At 31.1% G+C, this 18,306-nt stretch overlaps 1 protein-coding gene across 2 annotated transcripts; it reads right to left on the bottom strand.

The window, feature by feature from the left end:
- Positions 1-1,960: 1,960 nt before the first annotated feature.
- On the bottom strand, positions 1,961-8,696 carry LOC130807596 (uncharacterized). 2 transcript variants are annotated; one of them, XM_057672865.1, is made up of 7 exons: positions 8,290-8,696; positions 7,582-7,712; positions 7,314-7,351; positions 6,605-7,218; positions 5,872-5,952; positions 4,161-4,223; positions 1,961-2,450 (listed from the first exon to the last, which is right to left on the bottom strand). In XM_057672865.1, the coding sequence occupies exons 1-7, from the start codon at positions 8,341-8,343 to the stop codon at positions 2,394-2,396; spliced, it is 1,038 nt and encodes a 345-aa protein (XP_057528848.1). In that variant the 5' UTR covers positions 8,344-8,696; the 3' UTR covers positions 1,961-2,393. The 2 variants fall into 2 exon arrangements, with proteins under 2 accessions (XP_057528848.1, XP_057528849.1); XM_057672866.1 differs by having other exon boundaries at positions 1,961-2,648.
- Between the last annotated feature and the right edge of the window lie 9,610 nt (positions 8,697-18,306).

An 18,306-nucleotide genomic window follows, 5' to 3' on the forward strand; every position in this document is an offset into this window, starting at 1 on the left:
TCGTTTTTTTAGTTATTAAATAATAATTTCATTCCTAATTTTGATATTCTATTTTTAATTATAAGATTTTTTAATTGTATATTAGTTATTGTCTTCCTTTGATTGTGTTGCTTTTATTTATTGGACTGAAATTTAAAAAAATATAAAATGACGATTATATACTAAAAAAAATTTGCCGAAAATCTCGGAGGGGCTTCGCCCCTACCCACCCCTTACTAAGTTTCGCCATTAACGCTGTCCTTCCCTCCTCAGACCCTGGCCATAGTTTTCTATGGGTGGGATACATGATGATGATGAATTGATATTAGAATCGATCACAAGTACTATGCAATTATAATCCCCCAATATGACAATCAATTTTTACGTCTTCTAAAATTTTGTTAGATACTCATTTCAGAAAAACATGCAAATGAAAATAAAAGACACAAAATATGTCATAGGCATCACCAAGACATAGCAAAAGAAAGCAAGCCAAGACAATTATATAAACACTAATAACAAAATAAGAAATTGTTATGAATGGTATGTGCGTGACTTGAGTGCACAATTAAAGTGTGTATTCATGTGTGTGACTCTTGGTTTGTGGAATCCAAAAGAGTGTAATGATGTGGAGAGTATTCTTGGGTATTATTGGTGTTAATGAAGATTAATGAAGAAGTAGAAAGGATTTGTTTTATGGTAGCTCGATCAGAATTCTGACAGAGGAAGCAGGGAGGCCACTCGACCTACCCGCTTGACCGAGCGAGCCTTATTGGTAGGTCGACCGGTTAGACAGAATGCTCCAGAATGCAGTTGATGCTCGCTCGACCAAGCCGCTCGACCGAGCGAGCTCCCTGTTTCGGTCGAGCGGATCCTCTGATGTGCATGGAATGCTGATTTCGACCTTTCAAGTTCTTGGAGTTATTTCATATTATTCATTACTCTATATTAATACTATATTCAAGTGAACTATTGACATTCATGTACCTAGTACTATATATAGAGCTCTCATACTCACACATCAAACACAACCCCTAAGCCAAACACATAGCCTTTTGTCTTTATCTCTTACTCAATTGTAATTCTTCATTTAGAAGTGTTGTTTATACGCTTTTGATATAATATAAACAGAAACTACACACCACGGAGGACGTAGCCATCATTGGGTGAACCTCCTTAAATCCTTGTGTCTCTTTTATTTTGTTTACATTGTCAAACATTGTTTTGTTCATTGTTATTTGTGTTGTTCTTAACATCGTAACGGTTTTGGAAGCGATTTCAGAAATATAAATAACAAACATAAAAGACACAACACAATAATCATGACAAAAATAATAACGATATTTCAATGTTTACAACTTATTTTATTCAACGTCAGTCCCTAGAAAGGAACTATAATGTTTTACTTACGCCTATTATAATTTCTAATTTTCTAATTTCACGTTTTCTTAGCCCTATTTACAATTTCTATTTCCATAATTTGACAATTGTAATGTTTTCTACTCTTACAGCTTTATGAGCTTATCATTGGTCTTACTTTGCATACGCTCAAATATTCTCAGTCTATTTTCACACTTATTTACAATACTAAATGCAACCCATGGCTTTTTTCTAATTTTTTATTCATATTCTTGCATATGTTATTACAATTTTGCGCAACAATATTAGTACTTATTTTTATAGTTAGTTACACTCTATTTTATTACACTATTCGTCTGATTTCAGAGAAGGTGCATGAATCACCATCATTTATAAAAATCTGATTTCACTCAAATCTAAAGAAATGCCAAAAACTTTTCCCGAAAAAATAAAAAAAAAATAAAAAAAACTAAACACTATTTATGTTTGTCATTTATAATTCCTATAAATTTACCTCATTTTTTCAAGTTTGGATCTGAATATTATAGAAAAATAAGAAAACTCTATCCCACTTATCCATTCATTTTTGGATTCCGCTGACATAATAATACTCCATCTGCTCAGGTAAGAATAGCTTAGCAGTCTCAGTAAATCGTAAACACACGAGAGTGTAAATACATAGCAATTACCAGGAACATGGATAGCATTCACATACATGTTCATTTACTTAGCGAACATTCACATAATCAAAATGCAGATTGAAAAATTCACATTCTTGTGACTAAGTTTAGAGCTGAGAAAAAGAATCCTTTGCTTTTCTAAGCTCAATTGCAAATTCATGCCAAAACATTTTAACAACCATAAATACATCAACTTACTCGATTTCACAAACATGAATGTTTTTGACAACAATATAAGAGCCTCTTCTTACCAACGGAATGTGAAACATCGACAAAGCAGTATCCACTGTGAATAAACTTGATGAACAGTTGAATACATTCCAAAAACAGATCTGGTACCATCTTTATTGAACCTTAGCCATCAAATGTGCGTGCTCATGGAAGTCGTCTAGGACGGGGCAATAGCGATTGGATCATCTTCTTTCTAGGACCCTGAAAGAGAATAGTCGCATTGATCATTTACCAAGGAAGCCCAACCATAGCAAATGCATCTGTTGTAAGAGATAAGCATATAATGAAAAGAGAGTGGAATGCTAGTTTATTTTAAGGGATTCTCCTTCTCCTTCTTCTCCTTCCCAGTCCCTATTCCCCTTAATCCTGTAGTCCTAACGCCATTTTGAATCCGACAGTCTACAGACAGCTTTCAATAAACATAAATCAAAACAGAATCATCACCCACAATATGCATCTCGATTTTAAAGAAGAAAATCAATATATAGCAAAGAACATCTAAAACTTAGGTATGTATTATTCAAAAACCACAAATTTATAACCAATTCAGATTATTCTTGTGAATGACCTTTACTTCGATGGGTCAAAGATTTATATTTCTTTGGTTTTGAATCATAATGGACTATTAGTAAAATAACTCATTAAATCATATGCATTTCTTATTAATGTGAAGTTGCACATAATATTTAATAGCAAGGGTCAATCGGAAACAATCTATTTGTTAGTGTTATCCCTAACAAGAGTAAGGTTGCATACATTCGGCCCCCTAAAACCCAACCTAAGTGATAGCCATTATTGGTGTAATGGAATGCTATATAATCCGTTAAACGAAAGAAATCCAGTCTGTTAAAATTAAAGCTATAAAAATGTTAGCCTTCACAGCCTGTGTTGCAGATTCATGAAACAGCATCTTTTCCAACTCCATGAAAGGCATTTAAAAATTGCAAAAACGAGAAGAGGGAAAATAAGAGCGGAAGTATAGAGAATAAAAGAAATTAAGATGTATATCTGAAGAAAATTCCATATCTTAAAGACACAAACAACCGATTTTAAAACTCAAAAATTCAACATTTGGTGACTTTACTGGAGAGCAACAAACCTGGTGACAAACAATACTATACACCAAAAAGAAAAGAAAACTTAAGATAAAGATACCAATACACAGTTGATTATCTGAGAGAATCAAAATAAAAATAAATTGCTCATAAGCGCCATTGTCAAGTGTGATGGAGTAGAAACCTGACATGACTTTGAGTCATGTATGGCTAGTTAGGGTAATTTGGTAATTTGTGGGGGCTGTTAGTTTAGTTCCTAAATAAAGGGTGTCTCTGTGTATTGTATTTGTAGGTAATTAAGATCATTAGTGGATGGCGAATTATTGTAATGAGTTTTTAACTATTAGGAGTAAGCAAGCCTCTCAAAAGCTTTGTAACACATTTCTCATCTTTCCATTAATCTCTGTTTTCTTACCCTTTACTGTCCGTATTTTGTACTTTCAAACCTTCTCAATTTCATGACCATCTCTCTCAGATCATATCAATTGGTATCAGAGCCGACTCGGAGTGGCAACCTAGGTTAAGCCAATCGTGGCCAACTAGAAATGTTGGAGATTATGAGGGTTTGAATGTAGTAGAATGGATTTGATGCCATTACAAGGTTATGGAACTTTGTCCCACATCGATTGTATGGGCAACCAATGTGGGGTTTATAGGCTTAATGAGCTCTCTCAACTACTAGGCTAGTCTTTTAGGTGGGTTATCTTGTTTATTCTCAAACAAAACTTCAGTAAATTGCAAGGTCTAGATCAAGAGACAGCTCACATAATGATATTGATATAGTAATAAATGGAAACCTTTTGCGATATGCTTATAAAGCAAAAGAGAAAAAAAAGAGGGAACTTTAAAAACTTACCATAGGTATGCCCAACTCTTTCAGGTCACTGTCACCTAATTGCTTCAATGAATTCATGTCTATCTGTTCATGGCCAAATTTTTTTAAAAAAAAAATAATAATTAGCAAACGAAATCCACACATCAAGAAATAAAAACTTGAATAACCCATCATAAAAAAATCCTTTGCTGCGTGCAAAGTCAAGCAGCACAGTATGACATATTACTCAAACATAAACAAAGGATCAAGTACAGCGGCCAGCGGTGAAGGTGCACATTTATTATCTAAATTCTGCCTGCTTCTGATCGAATACGATATAATTCTCCAAACACAAACCCAAAGAACATGATTCAATGAGTAATTTAACTGTAGTCTATATAATCCAAACCCAAAGAACTATAGATCTTAGGACCTATCAAAATAAGGGACGTTAAATAATGCACTAATAATAAAAAATAAAAAAACCAAGTCCTGTATGAGAGCGTCCATACAATCAACCTATTTCTTTAATTGATCAATTTAAGATTGTAAATAATTACTTTAAAGTTACAAGTAATTACTTTAAAACTAAAAAAAGTGATTATTTTTCAAATTTTAAGTGATCACTTCAAAGTTATAATTGGTCACGTTAAAATTGTAAGTAATCACTTTAAGATTATAAGTGATCAATTTAAAACTATGAAAAATGATCACTCTAAAACAGTACGTAATTACCTTATGGTTATAATTGGTTACTTTAAGATTATATGAGATTACTTTAAGGTTATAAGTGATCACTTTAAGATTGTAAGTGTACATTAGAGATGGTTTCATCGGAAAACCGTCTCATTGGAGATTTTGTGTTAGAAAAATAAAAGCACAAAAGCACAAATTGTTAACAATTACAAAAGAGAATAAAAAGTGCCTAGGAAAAAAAATGAAGCCAAGATAATGACAGCACATTTAAGTTACGATAGAAGCTATTTTGATATATTTGCAGGCCACATGCATCATTATTCAAGTTCAATTTCAAGACTAGAGAAGCAGATCAGTCTGAATAAAAAACAATACTCTTATGACTAAATACTCTTAAAATTCTGCATTTCTGCTTAAATGCTAATAAGATGGACTGGAGCATTTATGAAATGATGACCGGCGGACTTGCAAATAACCTAAAAATGCAAGAATATTTGTGGCGTGAAAGATTCCTTGAAGGGCGACTATGTGGGCTGTACTCCTTATTTGGGTGCTAGCCTAGCTAAGTAGCACATTTCAAATGGCTATAAGTGGTTCTCCTTGCTGCTACAAGTGAGTTTGGCATCAGTCTTCGTAATTATATTTTCTGATTTAGTTAACTGCGATAAACTTTAGATAGATTCAATTAGAAAATTGTCCACTGCGTGCAAGGTATTGTGAAAAGAATCCAGCAGCGGTGGAACATCATTGAAAGGTCATATTATCACATTATTTGTAGAACTAGATTTAAAATGCTAACTTGAGTGGTGTAAGATAAGGCTTCGTATAAAACTTCAATGTTATGCAGGATTTTCAGTTATCATTCCTTGGTCTATATAAGGCTCCAGGAGGCACTTCATAGAAATTAATTGCAATCACGCGTGTTTTAGTGTTTAGTTTTCGTGCAACTGATATTATCATTTCTTATATATAAGAAAGAACAGGTATCACTCCTCCTATATCCTTGTGTGGAATCAACAAAGTCCAAATTACAGTCTTTCACAAGTGGAAAACAGACCTCCTCAGCCTTGAAAGTGATGATATATTTTTCCAGCCCCAGAGACCGCAACCAACTTTCCACTGAGAGATGTTCATCACTCTGCAAAGGTTAAGATAGGAAATAACAAAGATTAGAAATAAACAGCCAGAAGTTTGAACAAGACGCTATCAAAATAGTGGAATATCCCATCATGGTAGCAACTAAATATGGTCGTAGATGCAAGTAACATAATGGAACAAAACAATATGCCAGTTATCAGCAACATATAATCAAATCAAGATAACAAACAGGTCAAATAAACCCCTCGGTAAAGCACAATTGAAAAAAGAATTGTCAATCGAATTCTCCATAAGCTAGGCCATGATAAAAAAAATTCGATTACCACCAAAAAAGCTTTGACTAACCTTGATAGCTTCTACAATTACTACACATGGAATAATTAGAAAATGCACAAAATCACATTTGTTGAACAACGTTCCTTGCTATTTTGTCACAATGATTACTTTGAATCCATTCCAATGAGCACCCAAAAGGAGCATTAAAATTCATTATTAAGCAATCAAATAAACCTACAACTATCAAAAAATTTTGCATTATTCAGAATCATTTAACAGCATTTCAGACATTTAATTACGTAAAATAAAACTCACTAGTAAAGCCCCAATGTGTCCGGCAAACAACAGCGTAGTAGATATACAGCTCCATAAAATAAGGTATTTCAAAGGAAGTCAATGAAGAATGTGACACGTACCATAGATGGGATCTTACGAACAAGTCCACTTGCTTGTGGATAATGTGGAGAAAGCGGTACAGCAGACTTCACAGGACCAGAAGGTAGAGAAGATTTAGTGAGAAAGGGTGACGAAATGACAGGTCTTGTTGGACTACTTCTAATGCATGAAGCTGGCCTGCCATCGTCATACACCCTGATTGACCTTCTCTGCAAATCTTCCCTACTTCTTTCAGGAGAGATTCCCCGAGGTGCAGAAGAGCGATAAAGCCTTTCCGGAGATCTTCGTCTCAAATTATCCAAAGTCCACGAAGAACAAGGTCGAGTAGGCTCCATCACAGACAAGTCACTTGGGTTTCTTGAGGAAGGATATCTCCCTAATATACTGATATTTCTCGATTCAAGTAAAGGTTGCCTTACTATCCCAGCATCTCTAGATGGGACCAAAGAATGCCGTGTAGTTAGAGTAGATTCAGGAGAACGCACTGCTTTGATGTTTACAGAAGTCATAGAGTTCCTACTCAACAGTTTATCACGGAGATCAAGGTTTCCATGTGACACACTATTCTGAGGTTTCTGAGACGTGCTTTTTTGCATCAATTTAAAACGAAGATCACCTTTATGAAGATGCATATCTTTCGTGTTCCAAAAGCAACATGGTCAGTAACAGGAAAATAAGCTCTACAATAGAGAAAAGTATAACACTGCAATGCTCATAAAAGCGAATTACCATTTACGCTACTTGTGCCAAAACCCTCCCCACGTTGCCTGTGTAAGATAAACAACGGATATTAAACCTTGGCAATCAAACCACAAACCCAATTATACTACCAACATTTTTTATATCCCTGTTTAAAAATTTAACATTGTAATCAGTGCAAGCGCTTAAAACCAGATATAGACGAAAGCAACAAAAAATTGAAGCAATAGGATCTCCCCAACAACGGATGCCATAGCTAATCAAATGAGTTAATAGGAAACTAGGCAAAAGAACGCACCGCTTGTTGTTCGGATGATTTCTATCATCAAAATAACCACCCAATCTATCTCTGACGGAACGTTTGCTTCCTGGCCTTGGACCATCATTTCGGAAACCCTCATCTGATAATCCACCTGCCCTCTTCACCACCTACATTCAATAATCATTCACTCATCTTCATTAAACATAAGATATATCATCCCTGCAAATACAACAGAGCACACCACGGTCCACAAAGAGGAATCAGAATATACCCTAATTTCCATTTTCTTAAAAATTCTCTACCTCCTAAATCTCTTAAACCCATATATAGCACATCTAGTTTGATTGATAACATCCCCAGGACGAAGTACTTCGATCGATAATGTAGTGCACCCACTCTATTATAATTATCAGGTCTTGCTTTTTCCAATCCCTCACTGATTCAGTGCAAAATATCTTCCAATTTCTATATTCGTCAACAAATCCATCCTCTTTGTTTTTTTTAGATAACCCAAGCATTTCATTTCTCATTTTACAAGCAACATAACTTTTAAGAACTATTAGCAGCCAGCAGTAAAATATCCAAAATAATTATTTCACTGATTATTTAATCACTTCATTTTTCCTTCAAAAATGCTGAAGTCATAGCATAATCATATAAAAATCAAGGCAAAAATAAATTATTACAAAAAAAATAAGGGGAAAAACTATAACCCTAATTTTATAGGTGGAGAAGAAAGTATACCCGACCACTACGACCAAGAGTAACCGTAAAACCAGGTCTCGAACTGTCCGACATCAGAAAAAACTCTTGTTGAAACCGAAATTGTTGTGCTATTGAATATTTGCGCTATCGGATTCGCGTAAATTAGGGTTTGCGAATAAGTTAAACATCAACGTATTTGAATAACGAAAATGATGAAAGCTGGAAATGGTTCCAAAATGAAGAAGCACAAGGTTGATTCACTTGAACCGTTGAGTCTTCTTCAATGAATGTCGATTTCGAAATTAGGGTTTTAATTTTCCTTTTCTTTTTTGTTTTTTTAAGAGGAAAAACGATTGTCGAGTCCTGGAGAGTGGAGGGAGGAGGTATTGAATGGGCTTTGCATTTTGATGGTTTTTTTGGTGAAATTTTGAAAAAAATAAGATAATTAAACAACTTATTTTTTAGAATAAGCTCCGTGAAAACTTAATTCTTAAAATAAGCGTCCGTACATTCAAACTTAGGTTTGGCAAGAGTCGCTGTTAGTAACAGCGAAAGAGAAAAAAAAAATTAAAAGCCCAAAGTCGCTGTTACTAACAGCGACTTAAAAAAATAAATAAATAAATAATTTTTTTTTAAGTAGCTGTTAGTAACTGCGACTTAATGCGTTTTAAGTTTTCAGTTCTCAGTTACTTCCTTATTCCAGCTGACGAGGTGAAGGAGTTACCAGTTAACCTTAAAGTCAACAGCGACTTTGGCCTTTTAATTTTTTATTTTTTTTTACTTTCGCTGTTAGTAACAGCGATTTAAACCGAGGCTAGGCTTGGATGTACGGACGCTTATTTTGGAAAATAAGTTTTCACGGAGCTTATTTTTGGAATTAAGTTGTTAAATAATCTTATTTTATTCAAATTTTCTCTTTTGGTATTATAAGTTCAGGCCCGAGAAACCGTCTATTGTATAGACGCCTCTTAAAAAAGCTCATCCCATATTCTCATTAATTAAAAAAAATCTAAAACTTGACGAGCGCGTTGAGCCTATTTGGAGTTGGTGTTATAACCTATTGAAGTTGGTGTTATAACCTATTAAAGTTGGTATTATAACCTATTAAAGTTAGTATTTGAAGTTGGTGTTACAACCAATTAAAGTTGGTATTATAACCTATTTAGAGATACAACTTTAATACGTTATAATACTAACTTTAATAGGTTATAACACAAACTTTAATACGTTATAATACAATATATATATATATATATATATATATATATATATATATATATATATATATATATATATATATATATATATATATATAAGAATGCCATGATTTCTAAATTAGCATTTTAATCTTTGAAATAGACATTTAAATACTTGAGTCTTGAAATGAAAATCTTAATCTTTCCAATTGACATTTTAAGCATTAGCATAAGCATCATAAACTTGAAGTAAGATGTAAAACACAAGCCTTTTGAAAAAGATGGAAGTGGAATTTTTAATCCTTAGAATAAACATTTTAATTCTTATAATTAACATAATATTTTAAGACTTAAAATAGACCGTTTTAATTTTATAATAGAACGCAAAACTAAAGCTGTTTAGTAAAAGAAGGTTAATATTTGGAATTGACATTTAAAAATTTTAAATGAGCATTTTAAGTTTTGAAATTAGTGTTTCAAATATTATATGTTAAAAAAATTAATGGATTGGGCCTTACGGTCGCATACGCGCGACGGTCACGCAGGTGATCTACTGCATGTCAATTTAAAAAATGGACTCTTGGAGATTGCGAGATGGGGCTTATTTTATCTGGGGTTTAAGGATTAAATCCATTTGGCTCCACACGCTGGATAAATGATGGTCACCCATTGGTTGTTACCTAGCTAGCTAGCTCGGTAGCTCGTATTGAGAGTTAAAAGAAGATGTTTTGCAATTACTTATTTTTGTTGGTTTTTTGATTGATTTAGAGCTTATGATTTCTAACTAGGGATGGTTATGGGCGGGTCTAGAGCAGGTCTGGCCAGACTCGGATTCGGACCCTTTTATTTTTTATGGATTCAGACTCGAATTCGGACCCTAAGGGTCCAAAAATTTCAGACCCAGACCCAGACCCAGACTCTACGGATCTGACGGGTCTAGGGTCCTTAATGGATCTTATACAAAGCCTCTTTGATTTGTAAAATTGAACCTTTTGCGAGTCTTTTTGTATTTTTGTAAGCAATTTATTATCGTATTACAAACACTTGTTCGAGTCCATAAAATTCAAATACAAAATAATTACTAAAACGTAAAAACACTTATCTAAATACATAATTAAAAATCAAATATAAAAGACTAAATGAGATAAATAGTTTATATTCCATAACATTACAAAATAATTACTGTATTGAGATTAATGAGAAGGCAAATTAGACAATCAATATTCAAGGCATTATATATTAATAATAAAAAAATTAATATTAGAATTTAGAAATCATAAATTCATAATATAAAATTTAAAAGTTTAGGGTCCGGGTCTTCACCTTAGGACCCAGATCCGGACCCGTCAAATATTTTTTTGGATCCAGATCCGACCCGGATCCAATGGGTCTCAAAAATTAAGACCCATGCGGGTCCGGAGCGGGTCCAACAGGGTCCTACACCCATGACCATCCCTATTTTTGACTCGTCAAACAGCTAAATACGTGTTTGGTATAGCTTTTAAGCCAATTAAAAAATTAGTTAAATCAAAATAAAAAAGTTGTTCATTGTAGCTTTTTTATTAGCATTTGTCTTTTTGACCTACTTTTTCTCTAATACATAGCCAATAACAAATAAATAATTTTTACCAAATATTTTTATAATAACTGACTTAAATAACTAGTTTAAACATCCTCAAAATTTGATTTTCTTGGCACAATTTCACACATGAGTGTCAATTCTTGTCCACATGAGCAAATTTAGTTTGTAAAATGATTTTGTTCAACGACAAAGCTGGAGTTTGATAAAATGAAAATAAAAAATTGGATCGACTCGAATAGAATGAGTTGTGATTTACTAATTTATGTGTAGGAATGTGGAAGTTATGATTGACAAGGAAAAGATGAGAACAAGAATTGCAATGTAATACCATAGCAAACAATCACTTTAATAAAAACATAATAAAAACCTAAAAATATATATTATACCTCTATATTAATTAGCTTCAACTTATACGCAATTTCATTGAAGAGTTTTTAAATTGGCAAGTCCTAACTAATAACAGCATATAATCATACATGTTGTATATACTTTATATATAATTTATATTTTATAGATGGTAAAATTTGACAAAAAAAAAAAATAAGTATTGTTTGAGTCATTCACATAACTAATGATTTATAATTTAATAAATAATAACAAAAGTCAACCAAGTTTTGTGTATGACATATGGTTAGATGCTTTTGGAAGATAGAAACAAAGTAGGCAACTATATATGTCTGGCTATAATAATAGACTTTATTGTTCAAGATTAAGTTAAAACAATTAGATGTGATATTAGTGCATTACAAGAGTAACTTTATCTAGAAAGTGATAAGTATAAACTAATAATAACCCATATTATGCAATCACATAATAATATTGACCACATTTTATGTCATTTGAAATAGTGTGTATCAATTTAAGATCTACGATGTCTTTCAACTATTTTTAAAATTCAATTTATTCTTTTGTGTGTTGTAATTATTAATTTTTTTTTTTTTTAATATTGGCTTAGATCGAACCCTTTACAAGTAATAGGAACGTCAGGTTAGTTGATCTTCTTGTAGGTGGTAATAATCGAATTCAAATCAAATGAGCGAAAAGAAAAAAATTTTCAATCAACAAGTCAAAAATTTATTATTCAACACGCAGTATTGAATACATTAATTTGTTTGTAACTACTAACTACTATAAAATGCATGTAAAAGAAAATATATCTATATATATCCTTATATATTTAATCTAATAATGGCTATGTTTATTAAGAAAGGAATTTTAGATTTAATTTTGAGTTGAATTACAAAATTTTTTATTATAAGAAGACTGAGAAATATTAAAACCAAATCCAAAATCTTATTTGGAGAGTAATACTTATAATCTGCTTGATATAAAACTCGATTCTCTTCCTTAATAACCAATATAATTTCATAATTATATAATTATTAAAGAGGTAAAATTGTCTCACCAGTTAATTAAAGAGAAATAAATAAATAAATTACGCGTACACATTGACATTACTATTGAACTATACTTCTAAAAGCATTACGCTCTCCAATAAATATGCTTGTTGCCAATTATATTCATTCTATTATTATTACCAATTTATCATGATAATTTTTTGTCTAATTACTGAAAACGGGCACTAATACATAATCTTAATTCTTATGCCATCACATGGTAGCAAACTACTAACCAACTTACACAACATTTTAGAAAAGGCAATAAAATTACTGTCTTTTTTCTTGATTATTTTGTTTTTTTTTTTTGATTTTCAAATTTGTTTTGCTATATTAGTAAAAACAGTTGCAAATAAAATTGAGTCTTATTTTATCTTCTCTTATCACCTTACCTCATAAGCCTAAAATGCCATTCTTGAGTTTCTTTTATTACAACTTATAGCGTAGGCCTAAGAAAGCAAAGAAATAGGTGGAACTAAAACACAAAATCTTATCTGAGAAAAGTGATATTTACCTCAAGTGAGACAATATCCATTCTGGTATACAAAACAAAGCATATTAAATAGTTATTTAAATCAATCACATATAAAAATGAAAATTTAATTATAAAATTCATACACTACTCAGAATCTTACTTAAAACGGATCATGCATGCATTTGCTTACATTCATATACCACTCATTTCACTCACTTATTTGTAATCTGTTTCAACTACCTGTTTTATACCAAAACTTAAAAAGCACTATACCCTAAATTCAAATAAAAATAACAGACTAAGCAGAAAAAAAATAGTTCATTTGTTTTTTAAAATTTGGTATATCTAATATATATGAAGTTCATTGATATTGAAGATACAAATACAACAAAATTGAAAGAGCTAGAAAGATGAATATAGTAGCACTACAAAAAAAGTGAATGAACGAAATCTCTTGAAGGACTAAACACCAATTACCTCTCGCCTAGATTGAAGTCAAGAAATAGTACTTGGTTGTATGATTTAGAAAAGCATAAATAGAAGCATGAAAAGACAAGAATTACTACTCTAAACTCAAAAGTGAGATTTAAATTGATAACTTTATCCTGAATATGTCAGCCATGAATTTGAATCATCAAAAACTTTAAACAAACCACGATGCTTATTATATATCATGATCGTACTACAAACATGCTTACATTTTACTTTTATGCAACAAAAAGCTAAGCTCTTAGATTATTCATGTGAAATAAATTTGTCCCTTTTTCCTCTCTTTTTCTTTTTTACACCCATCAATGACAGCTTCAGCCTTCAGGGAGACAATATACATGGAAAGCATAATTTCATTGTATTACATCAACTCAAATCAAACCATACAGTAAAAAAAACTGATATATTATAAATACAAAACCCTAACCAAACAAAAAAACCAAGATTTTTTCTGATTTCATTGTAACGGTAATTTACAGTACATATATATGTACTCTTGGTCGTCCATACAAAATTTAAGTCAATAATTACAACTTATTATTATTGTTGCAATCGATCACTATAATTAATTGATATATATTCTTCTTTTCTATTAAATTTATTACATTTATATTTTAATTTGAAAGTTTTTTATTACAAATATATAACAAATTTAATAAAACGGAGAGAGTAGTTGAAAGTTTGACAAAATATTTGTTAATTAAAAAATATAAGTTACATATTAGTAGTACCGTAGAAGTCTAGAACTAGAATACAACAAACAAATAAATGGACAAAATTAATTATATATACTTATTGTCCTTTCATATTTCACATAAATAGAAATATCACACCTTTCTTATTATTACAAACAAAGATTTACTAGTTTAGGAAAATAAATATTCATTATTGTCTTTTCAAAATCATTCATACAAATAGAAAACCATATGATCAATCTGCATGCATCCTACAAACTTGCACCTATTAAATACACCAAACGTACGTACTATTACAACAATATTCTTCATGATCATAATGATCTACCAACCAAAATCATAAAAAAGACAGATTAAAAAAAAAAATTAATCATGCATCATATAATAATGTTATTTAAATTCAAATTAATTATAGCGAATCTCAATTTTAAAAATTATGTTACATACAATACAATATATGGCTAGATCTAACACAGAAAAATTCGGACCGTGATGCTTCAATTCCCCAACGTTATAGATCTCATACATGGAAGATCAATGAAGAAACAAATTCATATTCTTTTCTACCAATCAAGCAAAAGCCTTACCAGGAAAAGAATTAGCTATCTAGCTATAGCTAGGGTTTATAAGACCGGCAAATTAGCTCAATTGATTAGAGCATCTCTCCGGATTCCAGGATCTAGGTCATTAGATCGAGTCTCATCTTAATTATCTCTGTGGCTCTCTATATAGAGAGCGACAAATAAATAAGTTGATAAGTAGATATATATCTCTCGATTCCAGAATCTAGCTAGGTTATGAGATCGAATCTCATTTTATGATCTTTGCGGCTCACTATACACCAAAAAAGTTATAGCTAGGGTTTCTTCTTTGTCTTCGATGAGAAGGAAATTAAACATAACTTTTCTTGATGATCTTCAAATAGTATATAAAAATTTCTTCCTCTTTTTCTTCCTAGTACTTGTAGTTGTTAATGAAGTAAACAAGGATAGATAAAAAGAGAGTTGACAAAAGAAAAAAGGAAGAGAAGGGTATAATGATGAGATAAACAAGAAGGAAGAAGACATGATGATTATTAGGTGCAGAAGAATAATGTGTTTGTTGTAATGATCTTTGATGGTGATGATGAGGGTTTTGAAATTAAAGAGAGTTGAAAATGGAAAAACAGATATATGAAAATTTATACCAAAGTATTGCGTGCCTATATACCTATATATTATCTCTATTAGAGTGAATTTAAATATAAAAGAAAGAAAAGAAAATAAAAGGTGGGTATTGGGTTGAAAACTTGAAATCCTCATTAGATGGGGCAAATTGGACATAATCATCATCTTGGGTACACCAACCGTATTTATCATTTTGTCTAGCCATATCCATGTTAACTTTATTAAAAAGATATTTTATAAAGTTATTTAAAATAACTTATAAAATTATAGTAAAAATTCAAGTGATATATTGAAGTAATAAGAAATCATAATAAGTCAATTGGAAAAAGGAGAATTAATTATTTACTGATTAATGTTTTTCTCTGTTTCAAATTTGTCATAATAAGATTAGAACTGTAATAGTTTTAAATTTTAGGGTAGCAATTTTAAAAGATAGAAAAAAATAATACTTGATAATAAAAAGTATATAATAACATGTTTCGAGTTGTGATCATAAATTTTTGATACGGTATTAGAAGTCTATATGATGAAAAAATCAGATTGTAAATCTCATTCATTCTTTATTTAAATAAAATATTTAGTGTCCTTTGTAAAAAGAATAATTTATACTGTTTCATCCATACTTACAACAAAAATAATTCATGTGAAGAAAATATAAAGAACTTTAATTTAAAGTTCCAATTATTAACTTAAAATTTTATTTTATGTACATAAGTAAATTGGATAGCATCTCAAAAAAAGAAAAAATTGAGGACTTTACTTTATTGATTATATGTACATATGGGGCTAGTAATTGTTGTTAATTTGTTATATTTCCTTGCTGTCCAATTTATAATATATTCAATACACTTCTATATGTTTCTCTCACATGCTAGCTAGTCAATAGTATACATAAAAATTGTGTTGTATTAAATTGCCGTAGGTCGTATTGATTGATACGGGCACGTGCCTTGCAAAGAGTTTATTACGAAGTGTCACGATATTGACAGTCGGGCCCTGATCGTGAGCACGGGATAGAACTCATAGCTACATGGAAGTTAGAACTATTGAAGTGTGAAGTGTGAAGTGTGAAGCGTTGAAGCGTAAATAAATAAAATTTTTTCTACTTGTTTTGGTCGTTAGATAGCGTAACTTGGAGTCTTGCTCTTATCATAAACGAAATTAATGTAGGTAGTCAAGGCAACTATTAATAGATTTTGAATTTTACAAATTCACAGGTACCGAATGCCATGTGTCCACGTTTATCTAGACGCTAATTGTTCCTATATGCTTTTATAGAACAATTAATTACAAATTTAATCTCCTGATTTGTGATTAATCAAAAATTAGCTGCTGGTAGAAGTCTGTCTTTGTTATTTTGTCAAGCTATACAGTAAGATCGTTTCAGAAGATGGTTGTTCCTGTAAAATGCAACGAGGGGTTATTAGGGCCCAAAATGTTTGCCTGGGAACCCACTCCGACGCCCAACTCAGTATCAGTTTAAGAAAAGTTGCCTAATACGTCCTTCCAAAAGCACTGTGGCTATAAGGTGGATTACTACTTATGACTTATTTTAACGTGAGGTCTTATGTGATTAATATTTGGCAAAATTTACTTATGACAATAGTAATTACTCTCTTAGACTTTATGATTTGAGAAATTATAATGAATTCTTTGAAAATCAATGTAGGTCCTTGAAAATCAGATGTATGAACTCCTTCGCAATAAATTACTTAGAGTTCTTTGTCTCTCTCAATAGTAATTATTAGTTCCCAATTAATTACCTCATTTATGTGCTCCTTGATGAATATTTATAATCTATGATTGTGCATGTAAAAACATTCTTCTATTATTTCATCAATCCCTAAAATTCTCATGCATGCCACTGTAGTTGTTTTGGACGTGTCTAAGTTCCTCTTTACTTTAATGATTTTTCCTTTATTTTTCATGGCATTCTTTGCTTCTCCTATTAACACATGCCCCACTAGCCTATAATGTTTTTCTATGATTGACAAGTGTCTTCCAATCGTAGTGACCTTCCCATGCACTAATATTACAACATATGTTCAATGCTTTTTCAATCCTCCCAAATAAATGTTGTCAGATTACAAACTAATCTTAATAATTTCTCTCAAATTGGCACTAATTTAATCTTCTCAGACGATTTTATACCAGAATTACTTGTGATAAATATTTTACATATAGACAAATTAAGTTGCAATAATGGTTTAGTCAAAAGATTAGACATTGTATTAAGGTTTTGAATACACAATTTGCATGTATCGTATGATTTTTGTGTCAAATTTCCTGCATCTGTTCATATTGACTAGGGTATGATTTGTATGTGTCTTTGAAAAATCTAACTTACACTATGTATATTTTTTAATTATGTGAAGTTAAGATGGTGTTTACTATCAGTTTTAAGTGTATAACAAAAGTAAAGTGCATATATTCAACTCTAAATATTACTTAGATGGGACACATTAAATTGCATTGAGTCAATGAAATGTTGTTGTGATGTAGTAACCTTAATTTATTAAATTTTCGTATTTCTTGAATCAACATAGTTAAAAGGTAGAAAAAATATGTGGGAAGGAGTGTTAAATATATATTTTCACAATTTTTACCTGTAAATCTTAAAATAAAAAGGAATTAACTAACAATTTTAACTCCTCGTACATTGCTCCAACCACTGTTATTGGATATACCAATCATATCATAATAACAGGCATATTCCACAACTAAATTGTAAAATATTTTCCGTTTTATATGAATTTGCTCACGCAAATAACACATTATATATAATAGAAAATTAATGTTATTATATTAGTCATAAACTCACAATGAAATAGGAAATACTCAACAAGATATATACTCCTATATTAGTTCTTAGAGAAAGAAAAAGGCGATATAAAAATTGTACCAATTCTTATTTACCAATTTCTTCTAGAAATGAAGTATACTCAATTGTCCTGATAAAATTACATCAAAGAGAAAAGGTGGATTTTAAAATAAATGGTCATTAATAAAGATTGAGAATGGATTGTGCGGATGGAATTAAAAGAAAATTAAAATAT

The sequence above is a fragment of the Amaranthus tricolor genome, chromosome 3, assembly GCF_026212465.1.
Source record: "Amaranthus tricolor cultivar Red isolate AtriRed21 chromosome 3, ASM2621246v1, whole genome shotgun sequence".
Classification (NCBI taxonomy): Eukaryota; Viridiplantae; Streptophyta; class Magnoliopsida; order Caryophyllales; family Amaranthaceae; genus Amaranthus; species Amaranthus tricolor.

Coding starts and splice junctions, on each gene's coding strand:
- LOC130807596 (XM_057672865.1), bottom strand. CDS start 8,343: ATGTCGGACAGTTCGAGACCTGGTTTTACGGTTACTCTTGGTCGTAGT. Junction 7,713..8,289: donor CTCTTGGTCGTAGTGGTCGG/GTATACTTTCTT, acceptor TATTGAATGTAG/GTGGTGAAGAGGGCAGGTGG. Junction 7,219..7,313: donor TGGCACAAGTAGCGTAAATG/GTAATTCGCTTT, acceptor GGAACACGAAAG/ATATGCATCTTCATAAAGGT.